General features: G+C 44.3%; 1 protein-coding gene across 1 annotated transcript in view; it reads right to left on the bottom strand.

Moving 5' to 3' along the window:
• Positions 1-16,876: 16,876 nt before the first annotated feature.
• Positions 16,877-21,966, bottom strand: part of Dcdc2c (doublecortin domain containing 2C) — a 67,109-nt gene continuing 62,019 nt past the window's right edge. The window contains exon 11 of the mRNA XM_046441686.1: positions 16,877-17,095. Coding sequence (XP_046297642.1) covers positions 16,877-17,095 — 219 coding nt within the window. The remainder of the gene's footprint in view (positions 17,096-21,966) is intronic.

Genomic DNA, 21,966 nt, shown 5'->3' with positions numbered 1-21,966 from the left:
TTAGGTTTTGCCTGTGTGTTTCTCTAAGGTAAAGAGTCGCCTACAGAATATCCTCAATTAAAAACCAAATAACGGCAAGAAACAAAAGGCAGAGGGGTGGACTCATGTCTAGAATGAATCCACTTCCTCAGCCTCCCTCGTGACGCCCAGTGGGCTCTTTCCTGGTCACAAGGGGACCATTGGGGGCCCAAATACTTAAATGTGGTGCAAATACCTGGAGGGGCGTATTTATAAACCTCTTCTCTTGAAAACAACAACAACAAAAAGCTTCTCCAGTCATTTTGCATTTATCATGTGGAATGATACCAGGATGGTTACCAGGGAGAGTGGAAACCAAAGGCCGACTTTCCCCAGCATCCAGTGAGAAGTGTTGCTGAAAGACAGCGAAACACCAACAGGGCTGTGAAATCTTGGAATCAAAGCCCACAAGAGCACACCAGAGAGCGGACGTCCTGTCAGCCTGGGCGTCTAACCTGCCTCCCCCAGGCCACAGCAGAGCAGAACAGTGAAAGGCCACTCCCCGCCGAGTGCTCTCACTGCCACCAAGGACCCTGAAAGCCACCTAGCCGGGGTCCCTCTGTCCCTGGCAGCCTTGCCTCCTGGGGCCCAGGGAGACCAAGAGCTCTCCACTTCCGCCAGGACCCCAGCAGCTCTTGACAGCTCTTTCCTTCCAAGATCCTCTTGGGGCTCTTTCCTTCTAGATTTGACCATGTGCAGATGCCAACAGAAGCCAGCCAGTGTGCTGTGCTGGGTGACAGTGGCCCACAGGATGGGAGTGTGGGCATGCAGAGCCCCCCCATGCACCCTGTGATGGACAACCCTCTCATGTGTCTCCTCAGAGGAAGGCTATTCAGGTCTCATACCAGGGTCCCCCCTGGGGAGAAAGGCCGGCCAGGGTGGAGCACAAGTGGTGGCAGGTGATGGCACAGGACACCACCATCCCATAGGAGCATAACTACCATATTAAAAAAAAAGCAGAGGGGCCTCCAGTTGCTTTATTGGGGGACTAAATACATCCAAAGAGCACAGAGATGTGGGTGAGGGTCTCAGGTATGGCGTGAGCTGCTAGGCTTCCCTTCCTTACCTGTGGACGCTACCTTCGGACCTCAGAGGCCTGCCTGTAAGTTCCACTGCATCTTAATTCAGCCGTGCAGGAAACAGCCATGTGACCAGGCAGGTGGCCTTCCCTCTCTATGCCTCTCTCTTCTCATCCGTAAAATGTCCAACTTACATAATAAAATCACAAACAGTGGATGCCTCCAAAGGGTCTTTACACTCCGCAAAGCACTTTCCAAAGCAGGACATTATCCGATACTGTAACAGGTCATCTTCCTGCTCTTTGTGGCTGACAATGCACCAGAAAGTCTCACACATGAAAACTCTCTGTAAACTGATTTTTAAACTACAAATGAAAAAAAATCATGATTTCCATAAATGCAAAAAATCTAGGAAAAGCAATTAAAATTTGGTGATATTGTTATGGTTTTTACGGAGGACAGAGGGGTGGTTGGGCAGGAAGTAAAATATTTTCTCTATGGAGCTTTCTCTGCATATTTAACTGTAATTCAAGAGATAAATTTAACCTGTCACATACTAGCTGTTAATGGCAATATTTTGCATGTACCCTCATCTGCAGCTGAATCACGACAGAATGCATGCATTTCCATTCCTTCAACATCTTTTCTTAAAAGACACTCTGGAACTGTCTCCCTGAAACAGAAACCAGCAGTGTTAGCAGCAGGTACTTTCTCTCCAGACCATAAACAAGAGACCTCAGGATCAGGCCGTTTGGCTACAACTGGGACCTGCGACATAAGATGTGCAGTGAGGGTTAGTCACTCAAGGATGACTTGCCACAAGATGGCAGCCAGTGCTGGGAGGTCACCCAATCCCTGCCCACAGCAAGTCCAGCCCTCTTCTGACCTGGCCTGGGCATCCCACCCAAGACACAGGAAGCCCTGGGCACTGCTCTCTAGGCAAGCTCCAGCAGTCTGGCAGCAGTGGGCAGCTGACCCAAGTCTGTTGGAATCATCCTGGCGCTCAACACCCCAGCCAGAGACCAGGACCTGGGCACCCCGCTCACACTGATTCCCTTGGGTCACTCCACATTCTCCACCAACAAGCTGCTCTCTCAAACATGTTCCATATCAAAATCACCTTCTCCAACTTGGAATGTAAAAAACTAGAGAGAATCACTCCCACCCTAACAATTAAAATGCCAGAAAATCTAAAAAATTATAACTCTGAACCCATCGAAGAGCTGAGGTCGCAGAGAAGCAGGTAGCCTACAGACGGAGTCCTCCCAGGAGAGGCAGGATTGGAGCCTGCTCCCCAAGGCCAGGCCTGGGAGGACAGCAACACTACCAAGAAGAGCAGAAGGCTCCTGCTGAGAGCCTGGGGCATGGGTACGAGGGAAAGCCAGGGCTGTGGGAGCTGCAGACGCGAGGGGGTCTGCATCACCCCCACCACACATGCTCACAGGAGAGGCTGGCCAGGACAGGAGGTCAGAGAAAGCCCCCAGGACGCAAGCCTGAGGACAGGAACTCTGAGCCCCCGCCAGCTCTCCCTCTGGCAACAAAGCTCAAAGCTGCTAAAAGGAGGACAGCAAAACCTGGAGAAGACCCCCTGTGGGCGGAGAAGGGAGTGGAGCCAGGTCCCCGTAGGGCAGGGGAAGAGATGGTGGTGGGTGGGCAGGAGACAGACTACGGCAGAGGTGGAAGAGGATGTGAGCACCTCTCCCAGGAGCAGCCCCCGCTCACAACCAGATAACAGATCCCAGCTGGTGGCACATGGAGGGTAACCATGGCAACATCAGTACTCAACTAGACTCCAGTCCAGAGAGATTTCAACCCCTTAAAGACCTCGCAGAGGAGGCGCCATGTGTCAGGGCGTACATGCAGCTGCCCATTCCCTATGGTGAGGGCTCAAATCCAGCCTGCCGTCCACTTCTGAACACAGTGTTCTGGACCACAAGCCCTCCCACCATGGACGCCTTTGTCCACTTTTCAATACCACAGGACTGAGAGGGCAAGAGCACCAGTGTGGCCAAAACTCAAAGTGTTCACCTCCTGGCACGTTACAGAAAAAGGTTGATAAGCCGGGGGTTACGCTTTTAACCAAACTTTCTCAGACAATTTAAAGAAAAAACAGGGAAAATCACCCACCTTAAGTGGGTCTTAAGCAATCAGTGGGACCAGATGCAGACTCGGCCATGGGTTGGAACCATCCAACAGGGAACTGAACAACTCTGACAAATGCCTCCACAGAGGAGCCAGCAAACTGCAGCCCAGGGGTCGAACGTGGCCTCCTCTCCTGACTCTGCGCTGGCTTTGCTGGAACATGCCGGGCTCCTGTTACCCCCCACGCGTGGCACGTTCTTCCTACAGCAGCAGAGTCGGCAGTGAAACCAGACCCTGTGAACTGCAGAACAGATACTCACTATCAACCCTTTAGGGAAAGTTTTCCAGGCCTGCTCTGGTGAGAGGTGAACATTTTGCCTTAACAAGTGAGAAATTGCACTAGAGAGAATAAACGAATAAATAGAAGAAAAATAGAATAAGCTAGAAGAAAAATCAAGCAGAAAAGCTAGAAACTTTAAAAATGGCAACAGAGAATTAGGTTTATCATTAAAATCAACAGAATCGAGGAGAAAAAAATTAATGAACCTGCAGGTAGGCCAACAGAGTTTTACCCAACTGGAAGGACAGAGGAAAGAGAGCAGGCAGAACGCCAGGGAGCCGTGGAACAGCTCAGATGGCTGAACGCACCTGCAGGCGGAGCCCCTGATGGACGATGGAATGAGGGTCAGAGATAATGGCTGAGAAACTATGAAAGTGTCAAACCTCCAATCCAAGAGTCTCCAACAACACCAAGAAGGATAAATAGAAACACGAGAAAGGAAATGATGAGAATAAAGAAGAGAAAGAGAAAAATCTGAGGAGACCTAGACACAGAATATTTGAATTGTTGAAAACCAAACAGAAAAGCCTAAAGGGAGCCAGAGAGAAAAAAACGAAAAATAACTTACAGAGAAACAAACAAGAATTATAGAAGGGTTCTCACTTGAAACAACAAAAATCAGAAGTCAGTGGAAAGATCTTTACATATCTGAGAGGAAAAAAAAAATCCATCAACAAGGAATTCCGGATCCTGCAAAGATATCTCATAAGTGAAGAACTCAGCAACACAGCCCCAAAATATGCGAAGTGAAAATGGACAGAATCGAGAGGAAAACAGACAATTCCACAATAGCAGTGGGAGACTTGATACCCCTTTTCATAAAAGATATGACAACCAGGCAGTCAACAGACAGGGGAAAGAATTCAGCACACCACCAGGCAAAGGCGCCCACGGAACACTCGGGGGCGGGGGGGGGGACAGGAGGTTCCTACTCCTTCCGCGTGCACCCAGAGCCTCATTCAGACAGACAGAAGATTAGGCTGCAAAGCTCCTCTCAACAAACCGAGAAGGACTGAAGTCACACAGCGCACATTCTCTGACTTTCACACTTTAGATGAATGAAAACAACATGTCTCAGGTGCGGCTACAGCAGACCGTGAAGGGATTTCATAGCTTTCAAAGCTATACTAAAAAGAAAGAAAGATCGCAAATTAGTAACCAAATTTCTATCTTGAGAAACTACCAAAAAAAAAAAAAAAAGAGCAAAGCAAACCCAAATAAAACAGGAGAAAAAATAAACAGTAGAAAAATAAAATGAAAAATTTAAAAATTGGAGAAAAATCAGCAAAACTTAAAATTAACTATTTGAAATTATCAGGAAAGTCACAAACCTTTAGCAACACTGATCAAGAAAAAAGTCAAATTAATAAAAACAAAAATGTACAGGGGATATAACTACAGACCTCACAGGAATAAAGTGGGTTATACAATAATATAGCAAACATTTTGCCAACAAATTAAACTACATAAAATAAAGAAATTCCTAAAAAGACACAAATAATTGAAAGTGTTTCACAAAAAAAAATTTTTGAAATATTAAGACTGTAACAAGTGACTTGAGAAATCAAAATTCCCCAAAAGATAAAAATCTAAGCCTAAATGTGTTCACAGGTGAACTCTACCAACACATAAATTAACACATAAATTAACACATGTTAATCTTAACATGCAATGAGCTACTCTACAGCCAAAAAACCAGTAAAGTATTGTTGCATGCTGAGCATGCATGAACCTTGACAACCTCACCAAAACCTCGGAAATACCAGGTTTCAGAGTTCAGGCAAATATACATTAGCAATTCACACTTAGAAATTTTGAGATACCAAGAATAATAGCTCCTAAAACAAAATATTTACACATAAGTCTGACAAAAACATGCAAGATCAGTATGCTAAATACTATAAAACATTGATTTAAAAATCAAATATTTAAATAAATAAACCTTATTTGTAATAAATCATATGCAATATCATTAACATGTAGATTCTATGCAAATTGATCTCTGGATTGTTGCAGTGCCAACCAATCCCAGCAGGTTCCTACTGAAATTGAAAGGAAAGTCTAATACTTATTTGGAAAGGCAAAAGACCTAGAAAATCTCAAAACAATGTTGAAAAAGAAGAACCAGGTGCCTCACACCATGACTACAGTCATCAATAAGCTTGCTGTTGGGGAAAGGAAAGACCCACCGATCGGTGGGACAGAACAGAGGAGAGGATACCAGCTACTCAAATATGGCTAACGATGGTGAAAACATGCACAATGTTTTAGGCAGAAAGGAGAGTCTTCCACAAATGGTACAGGAGTAATGAGACATCCCTGTGAAAAACAAATAATTCCGACACTGGACCACAAGTAAAAATTAACTCAAAATAGGTCCTGGACACAAATGTAAAACACAAAACAATCATTTTTCTAGAATAAATCAAGAGAGCTCTCTGAGACTTTGCATTAAGTGTGGAATTCAGATATGGTATGGAAAGAATGAACTATGAAAGACAAAATCGATGAATTAGACTTCCGAATTTAAACTTCTGTTCTTCAAAATACAATGTTAAGAGAATGATAAGCCATGCTTTTGGGAGAAAAAAATTGTGAAAGACATATCTAACAAAGCATTTGTACCTAGAATTCACACAGAGTTCTCAAAAGTCAGTCAAAAGTAACCACACAAGAATAAGAGCAAAGGTAAAAGGTATGAACAGACCTGTCCTCGGAGGACAAAGGAGCCAGGAAAGGTCTCCCAGTGCTGGTCACGAGGGACATGCAAACAGAACTCTGGGCTACGGAAGCAAAACAATCACTAAATTTCTTCCCTGGCCACACAAACTGGGGCAAGACTGGTGCTACTGAGACCTTCGCCCACCACGGGTGGGAGCAGGAGTTACAGCTGCTCAGGAAAAGCCTGCCGCTTCCTTACCAAGGAAAACACACGCATGCCCGGTGACCAGCGGGCCCCCAGGTACCGACCCAGCCTCAGCAAGAATCTTTTCAAACTTGCCCAAAGCTGGACCCAGAAGTCCTTCCACTGGAGGCTGAATAAGCAAGCTGTGGGACCTCAAGATCGCAACCGTCCTCAACAGCGTGAAGGAATGGGCCACCAGTGCCACGGCAGGACGGCTGAGTGGCACGTGTGTCGTGGGGAGTGAAGGGAGGTGGCCTCAGGTGGCACGCACTGCAGAACCCCAGCTGTGGGGCTTCCTGGAGGTAGAAAAGCTCTGCAGGACAGAAGACAGACATCAGCCATCAGATGGGGGGGGTGACCACAGAAGGCCGTTAGTGGGCAGCTGTGGATGTCCCCTACCCTGACTGTGCAGGCAGTGACATGACTATTCCCAGAGCCTCTGGAAGGGGTGCACTTCACTGTCCTAATTCACAGCCTAATTTTAAGAAAGAGATAAGTGACCCAAGAGGAGACTAACAGCACGAAGTGTGCGTGGGATGAGGCCTCCCACAGCTGGGAACTGAACAGAATGATGACAATGACTGAAAGCTGCCGCAAGGGTCCTCAATGACCACCAAAGGTGGGCAGCAGCAGCACAAGAACAGTCCACTGTGGACAGACTGAGGGCACCTCCCCAGCCCAGCCCTGGCAGCTTGAGGGCACAGCCTCCTGCTCTGGGCAGCAGGTGACTACCAGGAGCCACTGAGCGCCTAAAATTGTAAAGGGGACATTGGCGACAGAGCTACAGAAAGGCTGACTCCCAAAATCTGATGAGGAAGCCTGACCAGCCCCCTCCCTCAGCACCCAACATTTGCCTAACTCCTCAAGTTGCAGGGTCCGCAAATCATACCTCAGTAGTGGTGCTGAAGAAAACAGTGCCAGATCATCACTCTGGAGGGGACCCGTGGGCTGCTTGTGGTGTTAGCAAGGGGCCTGTGTGAAGTGCCAACCTTGGCCATCTCTGGGAGCCCACAGCTCCTGGGGCTCTAGAGAAGCTCCATTATCTGAAAACCTCGATGCCAGGGACAGCACTTGCCCTGACAACGCTGAGGCATCCGAGCCTGGGGGACAGGAAAGCCCAAGCAAGCTCAGCTCTGCTCCCTGCCAAGATCAGGAGCCACATGCTGGAAAGTGAGGGTCGCTGCTGGGAGCACACCTGCAGCAAGAGCCCCAGAGAAGACAGTCCAGGGGAACAGCAAGGTGCACACCGCACAGCAGCTAGAGCCACTCTGCAGAGAGCCACCACCAGCAGCCTCAACCCCGCGGAAACATCACAGCAACACAACAGAGAATCCTTAGGGCCACCCGGCAACAGACTGACCACAAGCAAGCTTTTAAAAAGAAGAAATTGGGATTGACCACAGAGACCTCATATACCTGGAATATTCACTTTTATGAAAGCCAGCACTTAAAGATGAGAGATACATTAGCCTTTGCTGTAATTGCATCTTATCAAACCATCCTCCTAGAACCACTCAGTTTGGAATGCAGCAACTGGACATGTGTGGTCAACAGCTTGAGTCCTAATCCCCACCTCCAAAATTAAGCACCAAAACCTTTTTGCAAAATCCTTACTTCCTTTTAAATTTCCTGAAATTCTTTCTGAAACATTTCACAGAAGCACCAGACCAGAAACTCAGGCACAAGATGACACATTCATTCCTGCCACTTTTTTAGGGGTCACTACTTCGGTTCAAATTCCAAGTTGTAAATGACAATCTGATCCTGCAAAACAGATGCCAAAAGGAAATGTCACTGATAGTTCACTAGAAGGTAGACTTTTCCCTAATCTACAGTACAAGAGGCCAGAACCAGGGTGAAAGGTGGCATCAATAAAGCACTCCCTATGAATTCTTCTTCAGTTACAAGTACTTTGAAATTATGTCAAGACTATTTTAAGTGTCTATTAAGACAATAAATTACTCTTTTTATGCATATGTTTGCATTCAAAAGAAAACTCTTTTCCTCGTCTATAGGATAAAAGAAATGAGATCTTTTAAATCAAAATCCTTACATTTTTATCAAAATTATTTACTATGAGAATTATAAGAGTCCAATAAATATTAATGATAATGCAAAAACTATCATTAATTGGAAAAAAACAGTGTAAGCACAACACAAAAATAGGCTTTTCTAAAAAAAAAAAAAATCTACCTGCTCCTAGGAGTCCTTCCTTCATGGATTTACTGCCATCCTGAAGGCGAAGCTGTAAGAATCTGAAGCCATGTGCACACTCCCCACCAAGGAACAGCCCTCCTGATGGAGACTGTGAACCTCCAACACTGAACGTCTGGACTCTCGCGCTAACTCTAGCAAGAGCAAAGATTCCCCTCAGGTGGCAATGAACGTTACAAACACCAAAGCCGACTTCAGACACTTGACTTTACCCATCAGTTACTAACTGTGGTGCTACTCCTAGCTTACCCCTCCTTGTAAGAGGGGCTGGAAAGTGACTGAGACCCTTCAAGACTACAGAGTAGATCCCCTGATGCCTGAGCCTAAACATAATTTCAGCCCATAGAAGTGAGAGACAAAATCCCCCAAACAAAAACCAGACCCCAAGGAGGAACAACCAGAGGGAAACTTCATCCTTCCCCCCAGCCCCTACCTTGACATCTACACATACATCAAAAATAAAGAAATCCCATAATTAAAAAAAAAAAAAAAACTACACACATAAGGACATGCATATAAAAGAGGGAAGAGAATGCACTTCAATTGATGCACAAGTCCAGGACCTCTGAAAACATGAGGAAACAGGCAAACAACTCTCCCATCAAAACTCAGATACAGAAGTGGACGAGAATCCAGGGGAAAATCGTAAAAAATTGATTATTAAATGTTCAATGAACTAAAACAACATCTAAGGAAGGAATTAAGAGAACAAATGCAGGAATGAAAGACCACTTCAATAAAGAGATAGAAACAGTGAAAAGAAACCAAGCAGAACCCTTGGAAGTGAAAGGCACAATGTCAAATTTAAAACTCACTTGAAAGCATTGCCAAAATAGAACTTCAGCCCTCAAAGACAGAAACTCAGACCTTCGAGACAAGATACATAGATTTGAGTACACAGAATTCGATACAAGAAAAAAATAGAATATGATTGGAATGTACAAGAAATCTGGAACAACATGAAGAGACCAAATCACTGGGAAAGAAGAAAACATGAAGATACAAACTAAAGGCATTGAGAATATTTTCAATTTGATTGTCCCAGAAAACTTTTCCCATCTCAGAAATATGATATAAACCTCCACGTATAAGATCCATACATAGCCCCAAAGAGATCTGACCAAGAGAGAAGTTATCCAAGATATATCATAATCAAAATGCCTAACAGAAAATGAAAAGGAATATTAAAATCTGCCAGAGAGGAACACCAGGTCACATTCAGAGGCACACCAATAAGACTCACTTCTGGTCTCACGCAGACACTAAAACCAAGGAGGGCCTGGAACCAGATAGTCCAAGAACTAAAAGAAAACAATGGCCAGCCAACATTGCTATGGCCAGCAAAGCTCTTTCATATTTGATGGGGAAATAAAAACTTTCATGATAAAGATAAACTAAAAGCTCTACAAAGAATCCTCAAAGATAAATTGCACATAGAAGAACCCAAAAACAAAATTCAAAACTTTCAAATAAGTGAAGATCAATAGAAGACTAATCAGTTAAATGAGAATCAAGACAGAATTAAATATATCAGAAAACCAAAATGGCAGCAAGCCACAAACACATGTCCCTAATAACATAGAATATAAATGATCTCAGCTCTGTAATTAGAAGACATAAACTAACAGAATGGACCAAAAAATCATAGCCAACTACATACTATTGGCAAGAGACTCATCTCATGGGCAAAGATCTCACAGCCAGAAGACGAATGGATGGAAAAAAAGTATTCCATACAAGTGGATTTTGAAAACAAACTGGAGTAGCTATCTTCATATCTGACAAAGCTGATTTCAGTCAAAAATTAATAAGAAGAGACAAATAAGGGCATTATATCGTGGTAAAGGGAATAATCCATTGAGAAGATATAATAATAGTAAATATATACACCTCAAATATTAATGCACACAGTTACATTAAAACAATATTCTTTGATATTAAATCCCAGATAGATTCCATACAATAATACTGGATGATTTCAACACACCATTGTCACCAATAGACAGATCACCAAAGCATACAATCAATAAAGTTATTTTAACCTGAATAATACTACAAATCAAATGGACCTACTAGACACTTATAGAATATTTCATCCCAAAACTGCTGAATTCATCTTCTCAACAGCTCATGAACTTTTCCAAAATAGGTCATATTCTAGGTGTCAATACAAGTCTTAGCAAAACAAAAAGATCAATATAATCCCATGCATTCTATCAGGCCATAATGGAATAAAACTAGAAATCAACAGTAAGAAAAATAATAGGAACCACATAAACACATGGAAATCAAATGAATTTTAAATAAGAATAGATCAAAGAAGAAATGAGAGAAGAAATAAAGAAATTCTTAGAAACAAATGAAAACAAAGATAACAACAAATCAAAATCTTTGGAAGAGTATGAAAACTAGGAGGAAAATTCCTTGCTTTGAGCGCCTACATTAAAAAAAAAAAAAAAATAGAGAGATCCCAAATAAATAAGTTTATGCTCTACCCTCAAAGCCTTAGGGAAAAAATTTAAAAAAAAAATACTCCAAAGTCAGTAGAAGACAAGAAATAACAATAATCAGAACTAAACTTTATGAAATTGATAATTTAAAAAACTACACACAGGATCAATCCAACACAACAAAAAGTAATTCTTTGAAAAGATAAATAAGATTAATAAGCCCTTCCAAACTATCCAAATGAGAAAAGAACATATTACCACAGACACTTCTGAAATCCAAAGTGTCATTACAAACTATTTTGAAAATTTATACTCCAATAATCTGCAAAATCTATAAGACTCTGACAGATTTCCGGACACATATGACTTGCCCAAACTGAACTAGAAGATACAGGAAACCTAAATCAGTAATGAAATTGAAACAGCAATTAAAAGCCTACCAACAAAGGAAAGCCCAGGACCAGATGGATTCTCAGCAGAGTTCTATCAAAACTTTAAAAATTAAAGAACTAAGCCCAGTCTTCCTCAAATATTGCCTGAAATTAAAAGGGAAGGAGCACTCCATCCAAACACATTCTATGAAGCCAATACAACCCTGATACCAAAACTAGAGAAGACCCATATAGGAAAGAAAACTACAGACCAATATCACTGATGAACATAGATGCAAAAATCCTTAATTAGATATTAGTAAGCCACATTCAAAAACATTAAGAAGATAATAACCATGATCAAGGGGGCTCCCTCCCAGGGACACCAAGGCTTGTTCAACATGCAAATCAATAAATATAGTTCACCACCTAAAAAGAACTAAGAACAAAAATCTTATATCAACTCAATGGATGCAGAAAAGGCCTTTGATAAAACATAGCACCCATTCATGTTAAAAAATAGTAGAACAAAACATACATTATTACTGTATGTATATATGTGACTGCATGACCCATATGATTCTACAACATGTACACTCAGAAAACTGAGAAATTATATCCCGTCTACATATGATATATCAAAGTGCATAAATGCATCCTACTGTCATGTATAACTAATTAAAACAAATTAAAAGGGTAAAAAAAATACTGGAGGAACTAGGGATAGAAGGAACTCACCTCCACATTATAAAGGCTATAAATGACAGACCCATAGATGACATAATACTGAATGAAGAAAAACTGAAAGCTTTTCCCCTAAAATCAGGAACAAGACAAGGATGTTCACTCTCACCATTTCTATTCAATACAGTTCTCAAACTCTAACCACTGTAATCAGGCAAGAGAAGGAAATTAAAGGGTAGATATTGGAAAAGAAGAAGTCAAACTGTTTGCTGATGACATGATCTTATATCTAGAAGACCCAAAAAATTTCACTAGACGACTTCTAGAGCTGATATATAAATTTACTAAAGTAGCAGGATACATGATTACCACTCATAAATCAATAGCTTTTCTTTTTATTCATTAAAAGATTTATTTTTGAATGTGTTATATATGATAGCGGAATATAATTTATTTCATATTACACATATAGAGCACAAATTTTCAAGTCTCTGGTTATACACAAAGTATTTTCCCACCATTCGTGTCTTCACACACGTGCTGACGGTAATGATGTCTAACTCATTCCTCCACCTTTCCTACGCCCATTCCCCCTCCCTTCTGTTCCCTCCCCTTTACCCTATCTAAAGCTCCTCCATTCCTCCCATGCTCCCACCCCATGACCATTATGAGTCACCATCCTCATATCAAAAAACATTCCGCCTTTGGTTTTGGGGGATAGGCTTACTTCACTTAGCATTATATTCTCCAACTCCTTCCATTTACATGCAAATGCCATGATTTTATTCTCTTTTAATGCTGAGTACTATTCCATTGTGTATATATGCCACAGTTTCTTTGTCCATTCATCTACTAAAGGGCATCTAGGTTGGCTCCACAGTGTAGTTATGGTGAATTGTGCTGCTATAAACATTGATATGGCTGTGTCCCTGTAGTATACAGTCCTTTGGGTATAAACCGAGGAGTGGAATAGCTGGGTCAAATAAATGGTGGTTCCATTCCCAGTTTTCCAAGGAATCTCCATACTGCATTCCATACTGGCTACACCAATTTGCAGTCCCACCAGCAAGGTATGAGTGTGCCTTTTTTCCCACAACCTCATCAACACTTATTGTTATTTGTATTCTTGATAGCTGCCATTCTGACTGGAATGAGATGGTATCTTAGAGTAGTTCTGATTTGCATTTCTCTAACTGCTAAAGATGTTGAACATTTTTTCATATATTTGTTGATTGATTGTATATCCTCTTCTGAGAAGTGTCTGTTCAGTTCCTTGGCCCATTTATTGATTGGGTTATTTGTTTGTTTGTTTGTTTGTTTTCTGGTGTTAAGGTTTTTGAGTGCTTTATGTATCCTAGAGATTAGTGCTCTATCTGATGTGTTTGTGATAAAGATGTATTCCCATTCTGTGGGCTCTCTATTCACCTGATAGTTTCTTTTGCTGAGAAGAAGCTTTTTAGTTGGAATCCATCCCATTTATTGACTCTTGGTTTTAATTCTTATGCTATAGGAGTCTTATTAAGGAAGTCGGGGCCTAACCCTACATGATGAAGATTAGGGCATACTTTTTTTTCCATTAGGCGCCAGGTCTCTGTTTTAATTCCTAGGTCCTTGATCCGCTTTGAGTTGAGTTTTGTGCATGATGAGAGATAGAAGTTCAATTTCATTTTGTTACATAAGGATTTCCAGTTTTTCCAGCACCATTTGTTGAAGAAGCTATCTTTTCTCCAATATATAGTTTTGGCCACTTTGTCTAATATGAGATAACTGTAATTATGTGGGTTTGCCTCTGTGTCCTCTATTCTGTGTCACTGGTCTACAGGTCTATTTTGGTGCCAATACCATGCTATTTTTGTTACTATTGCTCTATAGTTTAAAGTCTGGAATAGTAATGCCGCCAGCTTCATTCTTCTTGCTAAGGATTGCTTTGGCTATTCTGGGTCTCTTATTTTTCCAGATGAATTTCATGACTGTTTTTTATAATCAATAGCTTGTCTATGTTCCAACAACAACAAAAAAAAAACAGCTGAGAAAGAAATTGAGAAAAGTACCTCCTTTACAATAGCCTCAAAAAAATAAAATAACTGGAAATTAATCTAACCAAGGAGGTGAAAGTTCACTGCTATGAAAACTATGGAACACTGAAGAAAGAAATTAAAGAAGACCTTGGAAGATGGAAAGGCCTCCCTTGTTACTGAATAGGCAGAATTAATAATGTTAAAATGGCCATCTTATCAAAAGTGATCTCAATATTCAATGCAATCCCCATCAAAATACCAATAAAATTCTTCTCAGAACTAGAAAAAGAAAGTCCTAAAATTCATTTGGAAAAATAAGAGACCCAGAATACCCAAAGCAATCCTGAGCAAGAAGAGGGATGTAGGAAGCATCATAATACCTATCTCAAATTATGCTACGAGGTGGAGTAGCAAAAACAGCATGGTATTGGCATCAAAACAGACATGCAGACCAACGGAATAGAAGTCATGGAGACAAACCCACATAGTTACAGCCTTGTGATACTTGACAAAAATATATGTTGGAGAAAGACAATCTTTTAAATAAATTGTTCTGGGAAATTTTATGTCCATATGTAGAAGAGTGAATTTAGATCCCTATCACCTGCACAAAAGTCAAATAATGAGCCTTGGTATAAAAAAAAGTCAAATAAAAATGGATCAGGGACTTAGGAATTAGATCAGAAACCTTGCAATTGCTAGAAGTAAACATAGGGTAACACCCCATCATAGAGGTGCCGGCCCTGAGTTGCTCAACAAGACCCCTAAAACTCAAGAAATAAAACCAAGAATCAGTAAGTGGGATGCCATCAAATTAAAAATCTGTACAGAAAAGGATAGGCTTAAGAGCATGAAGAGACAGCCTGTGGAACAAGAGAAAATCTTTGCAGTTGCTCCTCTAACGGGATTAACATCCAGAATACAGAGAGAACTCACAAAACCAAATTCCAAAAAACAAATAACATGTATGATTTTGTCAAAATGAATGCAATTACTATGTATAATTGTGATGCTTTAATGAAAAAAAATATTTTAAAAAAGGATCAAAGCCAAGAAAACAAAAATCAGGAAGCAAGATAATGGGCCTACATGGAGTGGAATAAGAAACGTTTCATCAACGTTAGGCACAGAGGAAGAATATGGAAAATGGAGCTCCTTCTGGAAATAGAGACATTTCGGTGACACTCCGATCTTGATCCGGCCTTTAAACACCTGTTTCCTGGAATCGTCAAACAGCAACCAAACACTAGTGGTCTTTTCACCACCTGCTCTCTTCCCAGGGCTCTGCCAGGCAATGTTGTGGGCCACCCAGGAACTGCACAGTGTGGTCTTTGTCCCCAGGAATTTACAGTCATGTGGAGAGACTAATCAACGGGTTTTAAATGCATACCAAACAAGATGGTAGTCCTCCCGCTCAATCATGTCAACGTGGACGGTCTGGCAGGATTTGAGGCACTACCAAACAGGGAGTGGCAGACGTGGCTTCTCAGAAATCAGGCTCGGGCGGGACAATAAAGGGTTTGAACAGAGCAATGTCACAATTAATGGAGAGGCTGAAGTGGCATTTGGAAACAAAAGTGGGGCAGTTAACAGGTCAACAGTGAAGGACGCACCTCCACTAGCCGGACGCAAGTGTAGTCAGAACCGTGTGCAGCAGGAGCTGGTCAGGACAGAGCCCTGAGAAGGGCGGGGCTTGGAGCAAGCAGCCTGGGGGAGAGGGACATAGGGGATGAGCAGCTGGAAGAAGGGGTGCTGCAGGGAGGAGCCCGCATGGCCCCGTTGCCACCACAGAGGGGAGAGTGTGTGGTGGTTCAGCACATGGAGCCGGGACTGCAGGGCTCCTAACAGTCATGAGCTCAGACTGTAGACGCTACATGCCACCAAGGGTCCCCAGGAATCAGAATCACCAGAGGTTTCATCCCAGATGGGGTAAAATGGCATTTGGAAGCACAAGTGGGATGAGAGAGGGTGGTCAGGACAGCTGGACCGCCTCTGGAGTCTGCAGGAGAGAGGCCAGTAGGGAAGACAGAGCCCCGGTGGCTGCTGGAAGTGGGGCCAGGGCACAGCACCAACAGGCTGGGATGGGAGCCAAGAGTGCCTCCCACGGAGTGCAGCAGGTTGGTGACGAGAGACTGATAGCTGGTGTCAAAAAAATATCCAGAGAATTCCAGGGTAGATGAAGACATGCTCACTGAGCTTGACCACTGAGGGCAGAGGGCGGAGAGAGGGCAGCCCCAGAGCACTGGGCAGAGCCATCCCAAGGGCATGATGGCCAACAGAGAGGAGGCCAGATGCTGGACATGATGGCCAGCACTCAGCCTGACGTGAACAGCGGCCGCAGCGAACCTTCCATGGAGCAGTGACTACTCTAGGTTGCTAAGAGTGGAAGTGAGGTCAGAGGTGGGGGAAGGACCTTTCAGTTCCTTTCCACTCACTGGAGAGGAGGACAGCTCCAGGAGAGGATTAACAGTGACAGCAGCGGTGCAGGCAGGCAGAGGAGCAGAGACGCGGTAGAGAAGGACGGGGAAGGTAATCAGTGCTCTCGTCTGAATGTCGTGTCCCCAAAAGTCATGTTGGAGCCTCTCCCTCAAGATGATGATTTTAGGAGGTGACTAGGTCACAAGGGTAGATCTCTGTGTTGGGACCAAAGGGGACCCCAAGAGCTCCCAGGCCCCTCCTTCGTGCCAGTGTGAAGGTGCCGTTTATCTGCCAGGACACCCTCACCAGACACCACCTCTGCCAGAGCCTTGACTGCAGACTTCCCGGCCTTCAGACCTAGGAGCAGGCCTGCTGCTGAGGAGCTACCCCATCCGCGGTGTTCTGCTGCAACAGCCTGAGCAGGCACAGACAGGGAGGCCTCTTCCTCTGGGGCATGAAGACGCAGCCTGACTGGCACTCGGAGCCCGGGTTGCACTCCACGTCTGGAGTGGTGCATTTACAGGTGCAGTGCCTGGTTTTCATCCTGGAGCAGCCAGTGAACACCACCTTCATCGGCTTCCAGAGACATGGGGGTTGGCTAAAGAGAGGTGAAGGGGGTGGGAGATTGCAGTCGGCCTGGGCACAGGCAGGAAGTGCCTGTCCTGGCATGTAAGACTCAGAGCTAGGTACAGCCGCATCCCTCTAAAGATGCAAAGAAGCACCTGAGCAAGTCAAGGGCTTGAGGAAGACCAAGCGTGACTTCATGACGCAGGACCACACCGCCTCCGTCTGCAGTACCACACTGCCTCCCATCTGCACGACCAAACTGCCTCCATCTGCACGAACACTGCCTCCCGTCTGCAGGACCACACTACCTCCGTCTGCAGGACCACACTGCCTCCATCTGCACTGCCTCCGTCTGCACGACCACACTACCTCCGTCTGCAGGAACACTGCCTCCATGTGCAGGACCACACTGCCTCCATGTGCAGAACCTGATGCTGAAGGAGAAACAATCTTCCTTTGGACTTGACTGCAAAGACTATACACACCAAGACATGAAGAGCAAGATGTTCAGGGATGCAGATAGGAAAACCCAGTCCCTCATGCAGGCCCTTCCAGGGAGGTCTGTGAGTGCTACATCCTGACTGAAGGCTAGGCCAGTGTCCTAGGAGCCCAGAGGGTGACAGGGAGCAGTGGACCCTGCAGCAGTACCTCCAGGGTCCTGGTGACCCGGAAGCTCTGAAGGAGGCAGACACACAAAAGAGGGAGGGATGCAGCACAGCCTCAGGAGGAGGGAGAGAGCCCCCAGCAGCAGCCAAGTGACAAAGGAACAGGGAGCCTGTAAGCTCCAACCAGCTCCCACTGGACCAGGAGCCACCCAGGCCAAGACTGAGGAGAAGCAGCCTGCAGCTTTCCAGGGACTCTACCCTTTACACCCTAAGCACACAAACACAGCTGCTGGCTTTCCACTGCCACTGCCATAGTACAGTTTTAGAGATCTTTTCTTCATATTTTCTAATTCTTAAACATCTAATATTTTAATTTCCATCAAATAATAATAGCTGATGATCATCAAGTTCTGCCTGATGCCAAGCTCTATTCATGAATCATCTCCTTCACTCTCCACAACAGCCCCGTGGGATCCTATCACCCACACAGTGGACATGAGAGAAATCCAAGGTTTGGGACAGGGCACACAGCCCAGCCCTTTGCCTCTCTCTGCAGTAACTCTGATCAGGACCTGTTGCTCCAGCATGTGGACAGGTGCCAAGGAACTCCTACTTAACCCAGAAATTACCTGAGACTCTTGCTAAAAATGAACCGTCTCAGGCTATGAAGGCATTACTATCACCACCAACCTCAGCTAACCCACCGCCCCTCCAAAGGTGGGTGGGGGAATCCCTGGGAGTCTGCAGACCATCCAGGGGGTCAGCAAGGTCACCTGTGTCCTTAATAAATCTGTGACTTGCTGGCCACTTTCCCAATGTGGCATCTGCACTGATGCAGCAAACTCACTGGGAAGTCCTGCTGGAGCTGAGGACAAAGGAGGGCCAGGCTGCTCTGGCCACCACTGGATTCCTCACTCCAAGGTACTCACAATTTTAGGAAAATGTCAGTGTCACTTAAAAGGCCATTTGATGACTTGACGGAGAAATAAAAATTAATACTCTTATTACGCATCAACGTCTAGTCCATGCCCGCTTCCTGTTCTGTGTAAGGAAACAGGAAGCACAGGAGGTACTTCTGCTACACTTCAGAGCAGCACAATGCAGGCGTGCGATCACTCAATAGCACAGACAGCAGACCCTGGGTTCATGAACAGCATTCTACTGACAGCAAAGTAACAACCTAGATTATTCACAATTGGCCATTGCACTGACCCTTTCTTGAACAAAATGAAGCTATAATGTCACTGAAAGCAACTGACTACATTTGGACCCAGTAATAAAATTTGAGCATTCAAAACAAATTAGAATTTACAAAACATGCACATGATTTGACAGCTTCCCAAAGCTAAGAGCCTTTTCTAAAGGTACTGGTAGAAATAGCAATGTATGTGACTTTGTAAGAGTTGTATAGTTAAATATGTTAACATTTGCAGAACTCATGAACCAATTTTTTCCAAATGATTGATGGTGCACCATGGTGCAAAATCACACATGGTAAAAATGTGCTCCAAGTACAAGCTGTAACAATGGGTTTCAACTTAACAAAGAATTGAAGTTCACAGACATGATTTCTGATTCACATGGCAACTAACCTTTAAGAAACTATCACTTGTCAAGTTTTGGTGTAGTACCAAAGAATATAAACAGTTATGTCTGAAGAAGCCATTTAAATACACTTCTCTTTTCCAAGTACAGATTCATGGGAGGCTGGATTCCCTCAGCTATTGTAACCAAAGTAGCACACAGCAAAAACCTGGTGCAGAGGAGACATGAGAGCCAGCTGCCTTCAGTTAGGCCAAAGATTGCACCAAAGGGAAAATACTACTGTCTGGAAAACAGAATCCTTCTTCACAAAAACTATGTTATTCATAGTATCATGTAACTGACTTATTGTAGTTATTTTTAAGTGAATCAATAAGTAAATCTTGTTAAATTTCCTAATTTTAATCCCTAATATGGTAACTACTGATGTGATCACATAAACACAATCTCTCTGGGGTCCCCAGTGGTGTACATAAGCATAAAGGAGTCCTGATAGGGATCTGAGGACCATTGCTCTGAAGGGTTTAATCACCAAAATGTGACATAGAGAACAATGGCATTCATCTCACAGGCTGCCAATGTCAATGACATAGTAATGCGTTTCAAGGAGGGGTCAATGGCCCTGCACATAGTTCCCAAAAGGGGTCAGGGGAGGGGTCAGGCGCTGGCTCTTGTCTTCTGATTGCACATCAAACCTCCAAGACCTAAATGCAATGCAGCTACAATGTCCAAGCTCACCATTTGCAGGAAAAATCTCTAAACTGGGTTATGTCCTTTCTTTGGGGAAAAGAAAATCATCAGCTTTGCCTACTTAGATGATCTTTTTATTGTTTTAATTGTTAAAATATGATTTTGATTTTTTTTTATTCATACCTGTACTTTGGATAACAATGATCCTCACATTCCACCATCATTAATAACCCCATGCCTCCTCCTTTCCCCTCCAACCCCTCTGCCCTATCTAGAGTTCATCTGTTCCTCCCATGTTCCCTCTCCCTTTCCCACTATGAATCAGCCTCCTTATATCAAAGAAAACATTTGGCATTTGTTTTGGGGGGATTGGTTAACTTCACTTAGCATCATCTTCTCCATCTATTAACCTGTAAATGCGTGATTTTATTTTTTTTTTTTATTTTGATTTTTAATTGCATATTCCCATACATCCCAAAAAGAACAAAAGCACTGCATTTAAAATATGCTCTGAACCCCTTTTACACAGCCCAGCCCCCTCCCCACACCCACTGCCGGTCTGCGCAGCCTCTGGTTGAGGAAGAGCAACAGGTAGTCCAGACTGTGGGTTCCACATCTGGCTGCATCTTACTGCATCTGAACCTGGCACCAGACCTGTTCCACCTGAGCATGCACTGAGAACAGAGGACACTCTCCCTGGAGACCTGGAATTGGCTTACAAATGTTTCTATTATAATAGAAAAGTGACTAAGGTTTTAAAATTACAGCATTGAGCTCAACCAGGAGATGGCTCCACTTCCTGTTAGTTATATGAGAGAACTGAAGGTACCCTTTCCAGGGTGCTTCTAAATGTAAGACCCCAGAGACCCCACATGTCCACTGCCCTGCAGGCAAGGAAGCGGCCACCTATGTGTCCAGCTCATCCATAAGCTGCAGGTGCATGGAGTGTGTGGCATTGCGTGGCCAGCAGTGACACTGAGCGTGTGACAGGTATGTGGCCAGCAGTGACACAGAGTATGTGATAGGTATGTGGCCAGTGACATGGAACATGGGGCATCTGAGTGGCCCACAAAGACAATCATGTTGAGAGAAAATTACCAGGCTTCAAGAACACAAGGAAATAAGGGACGTTTAGGAACATTTTTCACTGGCCCCAAATGTACCTACTGTTGGGGAAGCTCATATGTAATCCCTGCCTGCAATATTTACCAATTTGTCAGATGTATTCTTGAATCAAGAATCTATTATAACTTTTTTAAAAGCCTGTCTTTTAAAACTGATTTCTATTTACAAGCAAAAATGTAAACTTTCTTTATACAGCTCTTCTCTGCAGGGCCAAGGATCCCTTGCCTTCAAACACGGGTGCAGACAGCCCTGAAGATGAGCCAGTGAGAAGCAACACCTGGCAGATGGATGCTCTGGGCATGCCCTGCTCCCCACTGCCTCTCCTCCCATCTCTCTCAGGGAGGAGCTGCTGGCTCACGGAGCACCACCTGTCAAGGCCAAGCACCTGAACCTTCCAGCACCTTCCATCCCCTGGACCTTCCAGCACCTTCCCTCCCCTGGACCTTCCAGCACTTTCCCCACCCTGGACCTTCCAGCACCTTCCCTCCCCTGGACCTTCCAGCACTTTCCCCACCCTGGACCTTCCAGCACCTTCCCCACCCTGGACCTTCCAGCACCTTCCCTCCCCTGGACCTTCCAGCACCTTCCCTCCCCTGGACCTTCCAGCACCTTCCCTCCCCTGGACCTTCCAGCACCTCCCACCTGGACCTTCCAGCACCTTCCATCCCCTGGACCTTCCAGCACCTTCCATCCCCTGGACCTTCCAGCACCTTCCCTCCCCTGGACCTTCCAGCACCTTCCCTCCCCTGGACCTTCCAGCACCTTCCCTCCCCTGGACCTTCCAGCACCTTCCCCACCCTGGACCTTCCAGCACCTTCCATCCCCTGGACCTTCCAGCACCTTCCCTCCCCATGCTTCTGATTTTCTTGCCTCTAAAACACTCATGGAAGAAAGCACTCTTTTCCTTCAAAATACCAC

This window comes from Marmota monax, unplaced genomic scaffold (genome assembly GCF_021218885.2).
Source record: "Marmota monax isolate L192 unplaced genomic scaffold, Marmota_monax_Labrador192_F-V1.1 WCK01_AAM20220418_F8-fsc00010, whole genome shotgun sequence".
Lineage (NCBI taxonomy): Eukaryota > Metazoa > Chordata > Mammalia > Rodentia > Sciuridae > Marmota > Marmota monax.
The sequence above is the reverse complement of the archived record's forward strand: the minus strand, read 5'-3'. Positions and strand labels throughout refer to the sequence as shown.